The following is a 14,819-nucleotide window of genomic DNA, read 5'->3' on the forward strand; positions in this document are numbered from 1 at the left end:
GTTTGGAGGTGTCTCAGGGGGTTTGGAGGTGTCTCAGAGGGGTTTGGAGGTGTCTCGGGGGGGTTTGGAGGTGTCATGGGGGGGTTTGGAGGTGTCTCAGAGGGGTTTGGAGGTGTCTCAGGGGGGTTTGGAGGTGTTTCAGAGGGGTTTGGAGGTGTCTCAGAGGGGTTTGGAGGTGTCTCAGGGGGGTTTGGAGGTGTCTCAGAGGGGTTTGGAGGTGTCTCAGGGGGTTTGGAGGTGTCTCAGGGGGGTTTGGAGGTGTCTCGGGGGGGTTTGGAGGTGTCTCGGGGGGGTTTGGAGGTGTCTCAGGGGGGTTTGGAGGTGTCTCAGAGGGGTTTGGAGGTGTCATGGGGGGGTTTGGAGGTGTCTCAGGGGGGTTTGGAGGTGTCTCAGGGGGGGTTTGGAGGTGTCTCAGAGGGGTTTGGAGGTGTCTCGGGGGGGTTTGGAGGTGTCTCAGAGGGGTTTGGAGGTGTCTCAGAGGGGTTTGGAGGTGTCTCAGAGGGGTTTGGAGGTGTCTCAGAGGGGTTTGGAGGTGTCTCGGGGGGGTTTGGAGGTGTCTCAGGGGGGGTTGGAGGTGTCATGGGGGGGTTTGGAGGTGTCTCAGGGGGGTTTGGAGGTGTCATGGGGGGTTTGGAGGTGTCTCAGAGGGGTTTGGAGGTGTCTCAGAGGGGTTTGGAGGTGTCATGGGGGGGTTTGGAGGTGTCTCAGGGGGGTTTGGAGGTGTCTCAGGGGGGGTTTGGAGGTGTCTCAGAGGGGTTTGGAGGTGTCTCGGGGGGGTTTGGAGGTGTCTCAGAGGGGTTTGGAGGTGTCTCAGAGGGGTTTGGAGGTGTCTCAGAGGGGTTTGGAGGTGTCTCAGAGGGGTTTGGAGGTGTCTCGGGGGGGTTTGGAGGTGTCTCAGGGGGGGTTGGAGGTGTCATGGGGGGGTTTGGAGGTGTCTCAGGGGGGTTTGGAGGTGTCATGGGGGGTTTGGAGGTGTCTCAGAGGGGTTTGGAGGTGTCTCGGAGGGGTTTGGAGGTGTCTCAGGGGGGTTTGGAGGTGTCTCAGAGGGGTTTGGAGGTGTCTCAGAGGGGTTTGGAGGTGTCTCAGAGGGGTTTGGAGGTGTCTCAGGGGGGTTTGGAGGTGTCTCAGGGGGGTTTGGAGGTGTCTCGGGGGTGTTGGAGGCTCTCTGGGTGTCCTGGAGGGGTTCCTGGAGGTCCTGGAGAAGTTTCTTTGGGGTCTGGAGGCATCTCCGGGGGTTTGGGGGTCTCTGGGGGTCTCTGGGGGTCCTGGGGGATCTCTTTGGGTCTCTGGGGGTCTCTGGGGGTCTCTGGGGGTCCCCTGACGCCAGCCCCTCCCCCCAGTACTACACCTTCGCCCGGCGCATGGCCCTGGCCAAGGCCTTCCCCGAGAGCTTCACCTACGAACCGCCCGAGGCCGCGGCTGTGAGTGACCCCTGAGTGACCCCGGAGTGACCCCTGAGTGACCCCTGAGTGACCCTGAGTGACCCCTGAGTGACCCCGAGTGACCCTGAGTGACCCGGAGTGACCCGGAGTGACCCCTGAGTGACCCTGAGTGACCATGAGTGACCCTGAGTGACCCCTGAGTGACCCCTGAGTGACCCTGAGTGACCCCTGAGTGACCATGAGTGACCCTGAGTGACCCCGGAGTGACCCCTGAGTGACCCCTGAGTGACCCCTGAGTGACCCTGAGTGACCCCTGAGTGACCCCGGAGTGACCCCGGAGTGACCCCGGAGTGACCCCTGAGTGACCCTGAGTGACCCTGAGTGACCCCTGAGTGACCATGAGTGACCATGAGTAACCCTGAGTGACCCTGAGTGACCCCGGAGTGACCCTGAGTGACCCGGAGTGACCCTGAGTGACCCCTGAGTGACCCCGGAGTGACCCCGGAGTGACCCCGGAGTGACCCCTGAGTGACCCCTGAGTGACCCTGAGTGACCCGGAGTGACCCCTGAGTGACCCTGAGTGACCCCGAGTGACCCGGAGTGACCCCTGAGTGACCCTGAGTGACCCCGAGTGACCCCTGAGTGACCCGGAGTGACCCCTGAGTGACCCCGAGTGACCCCTGAGTGACCCCTGAGTGACCCGGAGTGACCCCTGAGTGACCCCTGAGTGACCATGAGTGACCCTGAGTGACCCTGAGTGACCCCGAGTGACCCGGAGTGACCCTGAGTGACCCCTGAGTGACCCTGAGTGACCCCGGAGTGACCCCGGAGTGACCCCTGAGTGACCCTGAGTGACCATGAGTGACCCCGAGTGACCCCGAGTGACCCCGGAGTGACCCCTGAGTGACCCCTGAGTGACCCGGAGTGACCCCTGAGTGACCCCTGAGTGACCCTGAGTGACCCCGGAGTGACCCCAAACCCCCGAGTGACCCCGAGTGACCCCCGAGTGACCCCCGAGTGACCCCTGAGTGACCCCACACCCTGAGTGACCCCAAACCCTGAGTGACCCCTGGGTGACCCCCGAGTGACCCCTGAGTGACCCTGAGTGACCCCAAACCCTGAGTGACCCCACCCCCTGCTCTCCTCTGTCCCCATCCTGGTCCCCCCAAATCCGTGGCTTCCCCCTGACCCCCCCTTTTTGGGGTTCACCCCTCCCTCCCTTCCCTTTTCCCCCCTTTTTTCCCTTTTTCCCCCTTTTCCCCCTCTTTTTTCCCTTTTTCCTCCTTTTTTACTTTTTCCCTCTCTTTTTCCTCCTCTTTTTTCCTTTCCCCCCTCTTTTTCTCCCTTCCCCCCTTCTTTTCCCTCCCTTTTTTCCTCTTTTTCCCTTTTCTCCCTCTTTTTTCCCTTTTCCCCCCTTTTTTCCTTTTTCCCTCTCTTTTTCCCCCCCTTTTCCCCATTTCCCCTTTCCCCCTTTCCCCCCCTTTTCCCTCTCTTTTTTCCTTTTTCCCTCTCTTTTTCCCCCTTCCCCCCCCTTTTCCCTCCCTTTTCCCCCCTTTTTTCCATTTCCCCCCTTTTTTCCTTTTTCCCTCTCTTTCCCCCCCTTTTTCCCCATTCCCCCTCCCTTTTCCCCATTTCCCCCCTCCCCCTTTTTCCGCTTTTTCCCCCTCTTTTTCCCCCTTCCCCCCCTCTTTTCCCTCCCTTTTCCCCTCTTTTTCCCCCTTTTTTCCCCCTTTTCTCATTTTTCCCTCTCTTCCCCCCCCCCCCTTTCCCCCATTCCCCCCCCCTCCCCTCACCCCCATTTTTTTGGGGTGTTCCCCTCTCCCCTCCCAGGGGTTCCGCTACCCCCGCCCCGCCTCGGTGCCGCCGTCGCCGGCTCTGTCGCGACTGTCGAGCCCCCGACACAGCGACGACGAGGACGAGCGCTACGACGAGGAGGAGGAGGCGGCCAAAGACCGCGCCAACATCCGGCGCCCCCCGAGCCCCCCCGGGCTGCCCCCCACCCGCAACTGACCCCCGATTTGGGGAGGGGGCTCGAGGGTGGGGGGGGGGGAGGAGGAGGGGGGCGGCTCCTCCCTTCCCGCCCCTCCCCCACCCCCAATCCAGCACTGCCTCAGGCTCAGCCCCACAGGACTTGGGGGGAGGGGAAAAGGGGGGGGTCCCCAAAATGCCGCCCCCCGCCCCATTTACAGTGCCTGGCCTCGGTGGGGGAGGGGTTGGGGGGGGGGAGGGGGGGGGTTGCCCCAAATTTTCCTCCCCCCGTGCCCCTCACGCTCCACTCCCCCCCCCCTCCCCAAAAGTGTGGGGCCGGGGGGGCCCCGCATCCGTCCGACCCCCCCCGGCGCAGCGGATTAATAAAGGTGCTTCACAGCCCCCCCTCCCCCCCGCCGCCTCCGATTTTGGGGGGGTCCCGTCCGTCCTCCCCCCCCCCCCCCAAAATTACGGGGTGAGTTTGGGGTCACCCCCAAACCGTGGGGTTGGTTTTGGGGGGGGGGGGTCCCAGTTATGGGGCAGCTTTAGGGCCCTCCCCCCCCCTCAATGGGTTGGTTTTGGGGAGGGGGCGTCGGTTTGGGGTCCCCCCACCATGGGTTGGTTTTGGGGGGGGGGGTCCCAGTTATGGGGCAGCTTCAGGCCCCTCCCCCCCTCAATGGGTTGGGTTTGGGGAGGGGGGGGTCTCAGTTATGGGGTGGGTTTGGGGTCCCCCCACCATGGGTTGGTTTTTGGGGGGGGGGGGTCTCAGTTATGGGGCAGCTTTAGGGCCCTCCCCCCCCCCTCAATGGGTTGGTTTTGGGGAGGGGGGGTCGGTTTGGGGTCCCCCCACCATGGGTTGGTTTTTAGGGGGGGGGTCCCAGTTATGGGGCAGCTTTAGGGCCCTCCCCCCCCCCCAATGGGTTGGTTTTGGGGGGGGTCTCAGTTATGGGGTGGGTTTGGGGTCCCCCCACCATGGGTTGGTTTTGGGGGGGAGGGGGGTCCCAGTTATGGAGCAGCTCAGAGGCCGCCCCCCCCCCCCCCCCCCTCCCCCAAATGATGTATTTTAAGGGGTCGCTTTCCCCTTAAAACCACCCCAAAATTAGGGGGCCTCTCTTAATGAGGGGGTGGTTTTAAGGCCCCCCCCCCAATGTGCATTCGGGGGGAATTTCGGGGCGGGGTCGGGGCCCCCCCCCGGATGCGGGGGCGGTTTTGGGGTTCCCGCGCCCCCTGAGTCACCCCCGCCCCCGCCATGACGTAACCGCGGGGGGGGCGGAGCTGCAGTGACCATTTATGGTCAGCGAAGGGGCGGGGCTTGTAGGGGGCGTGGCCAGAGAGGCGGCTGTAGCCAATGAGGGGGCGTGGCTCCAGCAGGGGGGCGTGGCCGAATGAGTCCATTTATAGTCAATGGGGGCGTGGCTTGTCCCAAAGCGCTCAAATGGAGGGGGGCGTGGCTTGGTGGGGGTTCCCCGCCGCTGTCAATGGGGAGTGGGCGTGGCTTTGAGGGGAGGGGGCGTGTCCGTGGGCGGGGCCTGAGGGGGTTCCCCCGCGCGCGCGGGGCGGGGGGCTCAGAGCGGCCACGGGGGGGCTCGGAGTGGCCACGGGGGGGCTCGGAGTGGCCACGGGGGGGTTCGGAGTGGCCATGGGGGGCCCCGCGATCGGGCCGCTGCTGCTGCTGCTGCTCGTGGCTGGAGCGGGAGCGATGCTGCGGTGAGAGAGCGGAGGGACGAGGGGTCCTGGGGGGGGGGGGGTCCCGGGTAGCTGGGTGCCCCCCAGGTGTGGGGTTTTGGGGTGGTTTGGAGGGGTTTGGGGGGGTCCCCGGATAGTTGGGTGCTCCTGGTGGGAGAGTTCGGGGGGGTTTTGGGGAGCTCCCCGGTACGTGGAGCCCCTTCGGGTGTGGATTTTGGGGCGGGGGGGATTCTGGGACACCTGGATTGCTCCAGGTGAGGGTTTAGGTGGGGTTCAAGGGGGATTTTGGAAGTCCCCGGATACCTGGATCCCCCCCAGGTGGGGTTTTGGGGGGTTTGCTGATACCTGGATCCCCCCCAGGTGGGGTTTTGGGGGGTTTGCTGATACCTGGATCCCCCCCAGGTGGGGTTTTGGGGGGTTTGCTGATACCTGGATCCCCCCCAGGTGGGGTTTTGGGGGGTTGCTGATACCTGGATCCCCCCCAGGTGGGGTTTTGGGGGGTTGCTGATACCTGGATCGGGGATTTTGGGGCGTTGCTGATACCTGGATCCCCCCAGGTGGGGTTTTGGGGGGGTTTTCTGATACCTGGATCTTCCCAGGTGGGATTTTAAGGGGAGTTGCTGATACCTGGATCCCCCCAGGTGGGATTTTGGGGGTTTGCTGATACCTGGATCTCCCCAGGTGGGATTTTGGGGGGGTTTGCTGATACCTGGATCCCCCCAGGTGGGGTTTTTGGGGTTCCCGGCCCCGTGGATGCCCCCGGGTGGGGTTCGGGGGAGGTTTTGGGGTTCCCGGCCATGCCGGTCCCTCCCAGCCGAGGCCGGGCGGGGGCGGGAGCCGGTCGGACCCGCTCGGCCCCGGCCCCACCCGCCAGGGTGTGACCCCCCCCGTGACCTCTGACCCCAGGGGTGACCTTGGGGGTGACCCCACAATTTGGGGAGCCCCATTAACCCCCCCCCCCACCCGCACCCAACCACACCAACCCCCGAGGGAGCCCCTCTTTAACCTCATTAATCCCCGCCCCGCCCCCTTCCCCTTCCAGCGGTGCGGTGGCAGCCCTTCATTAGCATAATTGGTCTCATTAAGCTCATTAAGCTCATTAGGCTCATTACCTCTGCGATGGGGCCCCCCCCGTTAACCCCTCCTCCCCCTCTCCCCCGCAGCATCCCCCTGGAGAGGGGGCCCTGGGTACCCCCCAAATTTTGGGGGGCCGGGGGGGGGCCCCGCAGCCGCAGTGGGGGAGGGGCGGCGGCCGCGCCCACGCGGCTCCACAACTACATGGACGTGAGTGGGGGAGGGGCGGGGGGGGGGACACGGGGACCCCCAGGGTGGGGGCAGGGGTCGTGGGGAGGGGGTGCGGGGAGGGGGGGGGGAGGGGAGGAGGTCCCCAGCACCCCGGGGACATCGGGATGGGGGGGGGTGGCGGCGTCCCGGGGACACCTGGGGGGGTTCCCAGCCCTTTTTGGGGACACGGCGGTGACACCGCGGGGGTCCCACCCCCCCCCGCCCCTCCCCCCCCAGGCTCAGTACTACGGGACCATCTCCCTGGGGACCCCCCCCCAGAATTTCCGGGTGGTTTTCGACACCGGCTCTGCCGACCTGTGGGTGCCCTCGGCGCGCTGCTGCCTGCTCTACCTGGCCTGCTGTGAGGGGCGGGGCCGGAGAAATGGGCGGGGCTTGGGGGCGGGGCTTGGGAGGGCGTGGTTTTGGGGTGGGCGGGGCTTGGAAGGGCGTGGTTGTGGGGGGAATGGACGTGGGTTTGGGGTGGGCGGGGCTTGGAAGGGCGTGGCTGGGGAGATGGGCGTGGGTTTGGGGTGGGCGGGGCTTGGGAGGGGCGTGGTTGTGGGGAAAATGGACGTGGTTTTGGGTGGGCGGGGCTTGGGAGGGGCGTGGTTGTGGGGGAAATGGGCGTGGTTTGGGTGGGCGTGGTTGGGGAAATGGGAGTGGTTGGGGTGGGCGGGGCTTGGGTGGGCGTGGTTGTGGGGGGAAATGGGCGTGGTTTTGGTGCGGGGCGTGGTTTAGAAAAGGGCGTGGTTTGGGGTGGGCGGGGCTTGGAAGGGCGTGGTTGTGGGGAAAATGGGCGTGGTTTGAGCAAGGGGTGGGGCCTGGCAGGGTGTGGTTGTGGGGAAATGGGCGTGGTTTTGGTGTGTGGGCGTGGCCTAGCGGGGCGTGGTCGTGTGGAAATGGGCGTGGCTTGTGCGGAGGGGCGGGGCCTGAGGTCAAGGAGCCTCTCGAGTGCTTCACCTGGGCTGGAAGGGGCGGGGCTTGAAGGGGTGTGGTCCGGGTGAGTGGGCGTGGCCTGGGCGTGGCCCCCTCCCCGTGTCACCGTGTCCCCCCCCCGCGTCCCCAGGGCTGCACCCCCACTACCAGCCCGTGCTGTCCTGCACCCACCGCCCCAACGGCACCGCCTTCGCCATCAGCTACGGCAGCGGCAGCCTCAGGGGCTTCCTGAGCACCGACACCCTCACGGTGGGTGGGGGGCCCGGGGAGGGGTCCCAGGGTGGGCTGGGGTCCCTTCCTGAGCGCTGACACCCTCACGGTGGGTGGGGGGCCCAGGGTGGGCTGGGGTCCCTTCCTGAGCGCTGACACCCTCATGGTGAGTGGGGGGTCCCAGGGTGGGCTGGGGTCCCTTCCTGAGCGCCGAGACCCTCATGGTGGGTGGGGGGTCCCAGGGTGGGCTGGGGTCCCTTCTTGAGCTCCGACACCCTCACGGTGGGTGGGGGGTCCCAGGGTGGGCTGGGGTCCCTTCCTGAGCTCCGACACCCTCACAGTGGGTGGGGGGCCCGGGGAGGGGTCCCAAGGGTGGGGTGGGGTCCCTTCCTGAGCACTGAGACCCTCACGGTGGGGGCGTGGCCAGTGCGGGGATAATGAGGGGGCGGGGCTAAAGGGTGGGACATTGGGGGCGTGGCCATGGAAGGGGCGTGGTCCCGCATGTCCCCGTGTCCCCACGGACACCTGTGTCCCCTTTTATGGGGTCACCCTGTCCCCGTGGCCCTGTCCCCAACCAGACGGTCACCCAGGCGGTGGCCCTGTGTCCCTGTGTCCCTGTCCCCGTGTCCCTCTGTCCCTGTGTCCCTGTCCCTGTGTCACTGTGTCCCTGTTTCTTTGTGTCCCTGTGCCACTGTGTCCCCGTCCCTGTGTCTCTGTGTCACCGTGTCACCGTGTCTCTGTGTCACCGTGTCACCGTGTCCCTGTGTCACCGTGTCCCTGTGTCACCGTGTCCCTGTCCCTGTGTCCCTGTGTCCCTGTGTCACTGTGTCACCATGTCCCTGTCCCTGTGTCACCGTGTCCCTGTGTCACCGTGTCCCTGTGTCACCGTCCCCATGTCCCTGTGTCCCTGTGTCCCTGTGTCCCTGTGTCCCTGTGTCACCGTGTCACCGTGTCACCGTGTCACCCTGTCCCTGTGTCCCTGTGTCACCCTGTCCCTGTGTCCCCGTGTCCCCCTGTCCCTGTGTCCCTGTGTCCCTGTGTCCCTGTGTCACTGTGTCACCATGTCCCTGTCCCTGTGTCACCGTGTCCCTGTGTCACCGTCCCCATGTCCCTGTGTCCCTGTGTCCCTGTGTCCCTGTGTCCCTGTGTCACCGTGTCACCGTGTCCCTGTGTCCCTGTGTCCCTGTGTCCCTGTGTCCCTGTGTCACTGTGTCACCGTGTCCCTGTGTCCCTGTGTCACCGTGTCCCTGTGTCCCCGTGTCCCTGTCCCTGTGTCACTGTGTCCCCGTGTCCCTGTGTCTCTGTGTCCCTGTGTCACCGTGTCCCTGTGTCCCTGTATCACCGTGTCCCTGTGTCACCCTGTCCCTGTCCCTGTGTCACCGTGTCCCTGTCCCTGTGCCACTGTGTCACCGTGTCCCTGTGTCCCTGTGTCCCTGTGTCACCGTGTCCCTGTGTCACTGTGTCCCCGTGTCCCTGTGTCTCTGTGTCACTGTGTCACCATGTCCCTGTCCCTGTGTCACCGTGTCCCTGTGTCCCTGTGTCACCGTGTCCCTGTGTCCCTGTGTCCCTGTATCACCGTGTCCCTGTGTCACCCTGTCCCTGTGTCCCTGTGTCACCGTGTCCCTGTCCCCGCAGGTGTCCAACGTGTCCGTCCCCAACCAGACGTTTGCCGAGGCGGTGGCGCTGCCGGGCCTGGCGTTCGCGGCCGCGCGCTTTGACGGGGTGCTGGGCCTGGCGTTCCCCAACGCCTCGGCCGGCCCCGCGCGCCCCGTCTTTGACAACATGATGGAGCAGGGGCTCTTCCGGAACAACGTCTTCTCCTTCCGCCTGCGCAGGTACCCGGACGGACCCCCACAGACACAGCCCGGACACACCCCGGACATGCCTGCCCACCCCTTGGCCCCACCCTGACCATGCCCCAACTACAGCCAAGCCACCCTTAAAGTACCCCTGAACCACCCCCTGACCGCACCCTGAGCGCTCCCTGACCGCGCCCTGACCACACCCTGACCACACCCTGACCACCCCCTGACCACACCCTGACCGCACCCTGACCGCACCCTGACCACACCCTGAGCGCTCCCTGACCGCACCCTGACCACACCCTGACTGCACCCTGACTGCACCCTGACCACACCCTGACCGTGCCCTGACCGTGCCCTGACCACCCCCTGACCACATCCTGACTGCACCCTGACCACACCCTGAGCGCTCCCTGACCGCGCCCTGACCACGCCCTGACCACACCCTGACCGCACCCTGACCGCACCCTGACCGTGCCCTGACCACGCCCTGGCCAGGCCCTGACCACTCCCTGACCACACCCTGACCGCACCCTAAATACACCCCAACTACACCCAAAATATCCTTAAAGTACCCCTGACCGCACCCTGACCGCACCCTGACCGCACCCTGACCATACCCTGACCATACCCTGACCATACCCTGACTGCACCCTGACCACTCCCTGACCGCACCCTAAATACACCCCAACTACACCCAAAATATCCTTAAAGTACCCCTGAACCACCCCTGACCGCACCCTGACCGCACCCTGACCACACCCTGACCACACCCTGACCACACCCTGACCGCACCCTGACCGCACCCTGACCACGCCCTGACTGCACCCTGACCACTCCCTGACAACACCCTAAATACACCCCAACTACACCCAAAATATCCTTAAAGTACCCCAAAACCACCCCTTGACCATCCCCTGACCACACCCCACTACCCCCCAAACCACCCCGCCCCAAAAGCATCCCTAAATTACTCGCCCCACCTCCAGGGACCCCCAAATCCCCCCTGGGATGCCCAAATTCTGCCTGGAATCCCCATGGGACCCCCAAATCCCCCCTGGGACCCCTCTGGGACCCCCAAATTCCCCCTGGGACGCCCATGGGACCCCCAAATTCCCCCTGGGGCCCCCATGGGACCCCCAAATTCATCCCGGGACCCCTCTGGGACCCCCAAATTCCCCCTGGGACCCCCATGGGACCCCCAAATTCATCCTGGGACACCCCCTGGGACCCCCAACCCCTTCCCTCCCCCCAGCCCCTCACGCCCCCCACCCTGACTGTGGGGTGCAGTGGGGCGTCGGAAGGCGATGGGGGGGAGCTGCTTTTGGGGGGCATCGACGAGGGACAGTTCGAGGGACCCCTGCACTACATCCCCGTGTCCCGCAAGAGCTACTGGCAGGTGCACATGGACAGGTGAGACCCCCAAAAATCCCTCCCCCCAAAATCCCCCTCTGGATCCCCCCAACCACCCCAGAGCCTCCCTGAATCCCCCCCCAAGATCCCCCCAAATCCCTCCTGATCTCCTCCAAATCCCCCCCCCCTTAAATGTCCCCCAGCCCCAAAAATTGACCCCTCCTGACCCCCCAAACTGCCCCCAAAGCCTTCCCAAACTGCCCCCAAAGCCCCCCCAAACTGCCCCCGACCCCTCTAACTGCCCCCCAGGCTGTCCGTGGGGGCCCCGGGGGCCGTGGGGTGCCGGGACCCCCCCCTGTGCGGGGGGGGCTGCGAGGCCATCGTGGACACGGGGACGTCGCTGATCACCGGGCCCAGCACCGAGGTGGCCACGCTGCACCGGGCGCTGGGGGGGTCCCGCGCCATAGGGGGGCAGGTATGGACCCCCCGGCACCCCCCGGACACCTGGGGACCCTTTGGGTGGGGGGTTGGGGGTCCCTGAGTGACCCTGGACTCCCGAGGATGTTTTGGGTGGGGGTTTGGGGGTCTCTGAGTGTCCCTGGACATCCAGGGATGCTTTGGGTGGGGGTTTGGGGGTCCCTGATTGTCCCCGGACTCCCGAGAACACTTTGGGTGGGGGTTTGGGGGTCCCTGATTGTTCACGGACTCCCGAAGATGCTTTGGGTGGGGGTTTGGGGGTCCCTGAGTGTCCCTGGACACCCGAGGATGCTTTGGGTGGGGGTTTGGGGGTCCCTGAGTGTCCCTGGACTCCCGAGGACGCTTTGGGTGGGTGGTTTGAGGGTCTCTGAGTGTCCCTGGACATCCAGGGATGCTTTGGGTGGAGGTTTGGGGGTCCCTGATTGTCCACGGACTCCCGAGGACGCTTTGGGTGGGGGATTTGGGGGTCCCTGAGTGTCCCTGGACACCCGAGGACGCTTTGGGTGGGGGTTTGGGGGTCCCTGAGTGTCCCTGGCCTCCCGAAGATGCTTTGGGTGGGGGTTTGGGGGTCCCTGAGTGTCCCTGGCCTCCCGAAGATGCTTTGGGTGGGGGTTTGGGGGTCCCTGATTGTCCCCAGACTCCCGAGGACGCTTTGGGTGGGGGATTTGGGGGTCCCTGATTGTCCCTGGACTCCCGAGGACCCTTTGGGTGGGGGGTTTGGGGGTCCCTGAGTGACCCTGGACTCCCGAGGATGCTTTGGGTGGGGATTTGGGGGTCCCTGATTGTCCCCGGACTCCCGAGGATGCTTTGGGTGGCGGGTTTGGGGGTCCCTGAGTGTCCCTGGCCTCCCGAAGATGCTTTGGGTGGGGGTTTGGGGGTCCCTGATTGTTCACGGACTCCCGAAGATGCTTTGGGTGGGGGTTTGGGGGTCCCTGAGTGTCCCTGGCCTCCCGAGGATGCTTTGGGTGGGGGTTTGGGGGTCTCTGAGTGACCCTGGACTCCCGAGGATGTTTTGGGTGGGGGTTTGGGGGTCCCTGATTGTCCCCGGACTCCCGAGAACGCTTTGGGTGGGGGTTTGGGGGTCCCTGATTGTTCACGGACTCCCGAAGATGCTTTGGGTGGGGGTTTGGGGGTCCCTGAGTGTCCCCAGACTCCCGAGGACGCTTTGGGTGGGGGGTTTGGGGGTCCCTGATTGTCCCTGGACACCCGAGGACCCTTTGGGTGGGGGATTTGGGGGTCCCTGATTGTTCACGGACTCCCGAAGATGCTTTGGGTGGGGGGTTTGGGGGTCTCTGAGTGTCCCTGGACACCCGAGGACGCTTTGGGTGGGGGATTTGGGGGTCCCTGATTGTCCACGGACTCCCGAGGACCCTTTGGGTGGGGGGTTTGGGGGTCCCTGAGTGACCCTGGACTCCCGAGGATGCTTTGGGTGGGGGTTTGGGGGTCTCTGAGTGTCCCTGGACACCCGAGGACGCTTTGGGTGGGGGTTTGGGGGTCCCTGATTGTTCACGGACTCCCGAAGATGCTTTGGGTGGGGGTTTGGGGGTCCCTGATTGTCCCCAGACTCCCGAGGACGCTTTGGGTGGGGGATTTGGGGGTCCCTGAGTGACCCTGGACTCCCGAGAATGCTTTGGGTGGGGGTTTGGGGGTCCCTGATTGTCCCCGGACTCCCGAGAACACTTTGGGTGGGGGTTTGGGGGTCCCTGATTGTTCACGGACTCCCGAAGATGCTTTGGGTGGGGGTTTGGGGGTCCCTGAGTGTCCCTGGACTCCCGAGGACGCTTTGGGTGGGGGATTTGGGGGTCCCTGAGTGTCCCTGGACACCCGAGGATGCTTTGGGTGGGTGGTTTGAGGGTCTCTGAGTGTCCCTGGACATCCAGGGATGCTTTGGGTGGGGGATTTGGGTGTCCCTGATTGTTCACGGACTCCCGAGGATGCTTTGGGTGGGGGGTTTGGGGGTCCCTGAGTGTCCCTGGACACCCGAGGACGCTTTGGATGGGGGTTTGGGGGTCCCTGAGTGTCCCTGGACACTCGAGGACGCTTTGGATGGGGGTCTCTCCCCCCGCCCAGGTCCTCACCCCCCTGTCCCCTCCCCCCAGTACCTGCTGGACTGTGACAAGGTCCCGTCTCTGCCCAACGTCACCTTCGTCCTGGGGGGCAAAGAGTTCACGCTCAGCCCCCAGCACTACGTGCTCCAGGTGGGACCCCCGGTGTCCCCTCCGTGTCACCCCTGGCCCATTTCCCCTCGTGTCCCCACATCCCCATCCCTCTCCTCCTCCCTGGCGTCCCCAAATCCCCACCCTTCCCTCGTCCCCTGTCACCCCCGTGCCGCTGTCCCCCCAGGTGTCCCAATGGGGGTCCCCCACGTGTGTCAGCGGCTTCATGGCCCTGGATGTCCCCCCACCCGCGGGACCCCTCTGGATCCTCGGGGACGTTTTCCTGGCCCGTTACTACGCCGTCTTCGACCGCGACCAGGACCGCGTGGGGCTGGCACCCAGCAAGTGACACCCGGGACATCCCCGGTGCCACCTCGGCACGGCCGCGTCCCCTTGGGGACCACCCGGACACCCACACCGAGGACCCCCGGGATGGGCTGGGTCGTCCCTGGGACCACCCAACGCTTGGGTCCCTCGAAGGACCCCCACGCTGGGGACCCTTGGGGACCCCCTGGATGCCTGGGTCCCATAAGTGCCCCCCTCCCCCCACTCCCCGGGTCCTTCAAGGTCCCCCATCCTGGGGACCCCCGGGACCCTTCCGGATGCCGGAGTCACCCCAGGGTCCCCTGGGTCTTGTCTGGGACCACCTGGGCCCTGCAAGTGACTCCACCCTGCATGTCGGGGTCCCCTTTGGGGGCTCCAATAAAAGCTGCTGGTTTGGGGGCTCCTGGTCCCGCCTGCTCCCTGGGGGGGAGGGGGGGGACTCCGAGAGACTGGGACCCCTCCCCAGTCCCAGTGCATCCCAGTACTTCCCCCAGAGCAGCCCCCAGACCCCTTGGACTTTTTCTTCCCGGTGCTCCCAGTAGCCACCAGTGCCTCCCAGTTAGCCCAAGTTCCCCCCTCCCACCCATCCCCGCCGATGGGCGGGGCCTCAACGCGAAGTGGGCGTGGTTTGACAGGTGGGGGCGTGGCTCTTGTACTGGGCGGTGCCTCGGCACCTGCATGGGCGTGGCTTACAAGAAGTGGGCGTGGCCTCCCGGTGTGGGCGTGTCCATCCCTCAGTTCCAGCGTGCCCTCCCCTCACGGTAGGCGTGTCCCCCCGCGCACCCACCAACCTCTGCGACTATCGCGACTATCGCGACTATCGCGGCTGTCACCATGGGCTGGCACGGCGAGCACGACAGAGCGGTGACCAACGGGAAGGCGGTGGGGGTTGGCCTCCCCTCACGGTGGGCGTGGCCTCCCCTCAGCGGGAGCTTTCCCGCCTCGTTTGTGGGCGTGTCCTTCCCCTCACGGTGGGCGTGGCTTCCTCCAAGGCGGGCTTTTCCCCTCGCGGTGGGCGTGTCCTTCCCCTCACTGGGGGCGTGGCTTTCACAAAGGCGGGCTTTTCCCCTCGCGGTGGGCGTGGCTTCCCCTCACGGTGGGCGTGGTTTCCTCCAAGGCGGGCATTTCCCCTCACGGTGGGCGTGGCTTCCTCCAAGGCGGGCTTTCCCCCCTCACGGTGGGCGTGGCTTCCCCTCACGGTGGGCGTGGCTTCCCCTCACGGTGGGCGTGGCCTGCCCTCA

The 14,819-nt window shown here is 65.6% G+C and overlaps 2 protein-coding genes across 2 annotated transcripts in view; both read left to right on the top strand.

The window, feature by feature from the left end:
• The window catches only part of GYS1 (glycogen synthase 1), a 44,940-nt gene extending 41,405 nt beyond the window's left edge, over positions 1-3,535 (top strand). The window contains exons 16-17 of the mRNA XM_082299761.1: positions 1,341-1,421; positions 3,213-3,535. Coding sequence (XP_082155887.1) covers positions 1,341-1,421; positions 3,213-3,392 — 261 coding nt within the window. The 3' untranslated portion in view covers positions 3,393-3,535. The remainder of the gene's footprint in view (positions 1-1,340; positions 1,422-3,212) is intronic.
• Positions 3,536-4,989: 1,454 nt separating this feature from the next.
• On the top strand, positions 4,990-13,603 carry LOC309583964 (cathepsin D-like; the record flags this gene model as incomplete). Its single annotated transcript, XM_082299853.1, has 9 exons — positions 4,990-5,057; positions 6,200-6,224; positions 6,558-6,681; positions 7,387-7,505; positions 9,102-9,301; positions 10,559-10,681; positions 10,931-11,096; positions 13,198-13,296; positions 13,442-13,603. 9 exons carry the CDS (start codon positions 4,990-4,992, stop codon positions 13,601-13,603), a joined length of 1,086 nt encoding a protein of 361 aa, XP_082155979.1.
• Between the last annotated feature and the right edge of the window lie 1,216 nt (positions 13,604-14,819).

The sequence above is a fragment of the Coloeus monedula genome, assembly GCF_965178545.1.
Source record: "Coloeus monedula genome assembly, chromosome: 34".
Taxonomy (NCBI): Eukaryota; Metazoa; Chordata; class Aves; order Passeriformes; family Corvidae; genus Coloeus; species Coloeus monedula.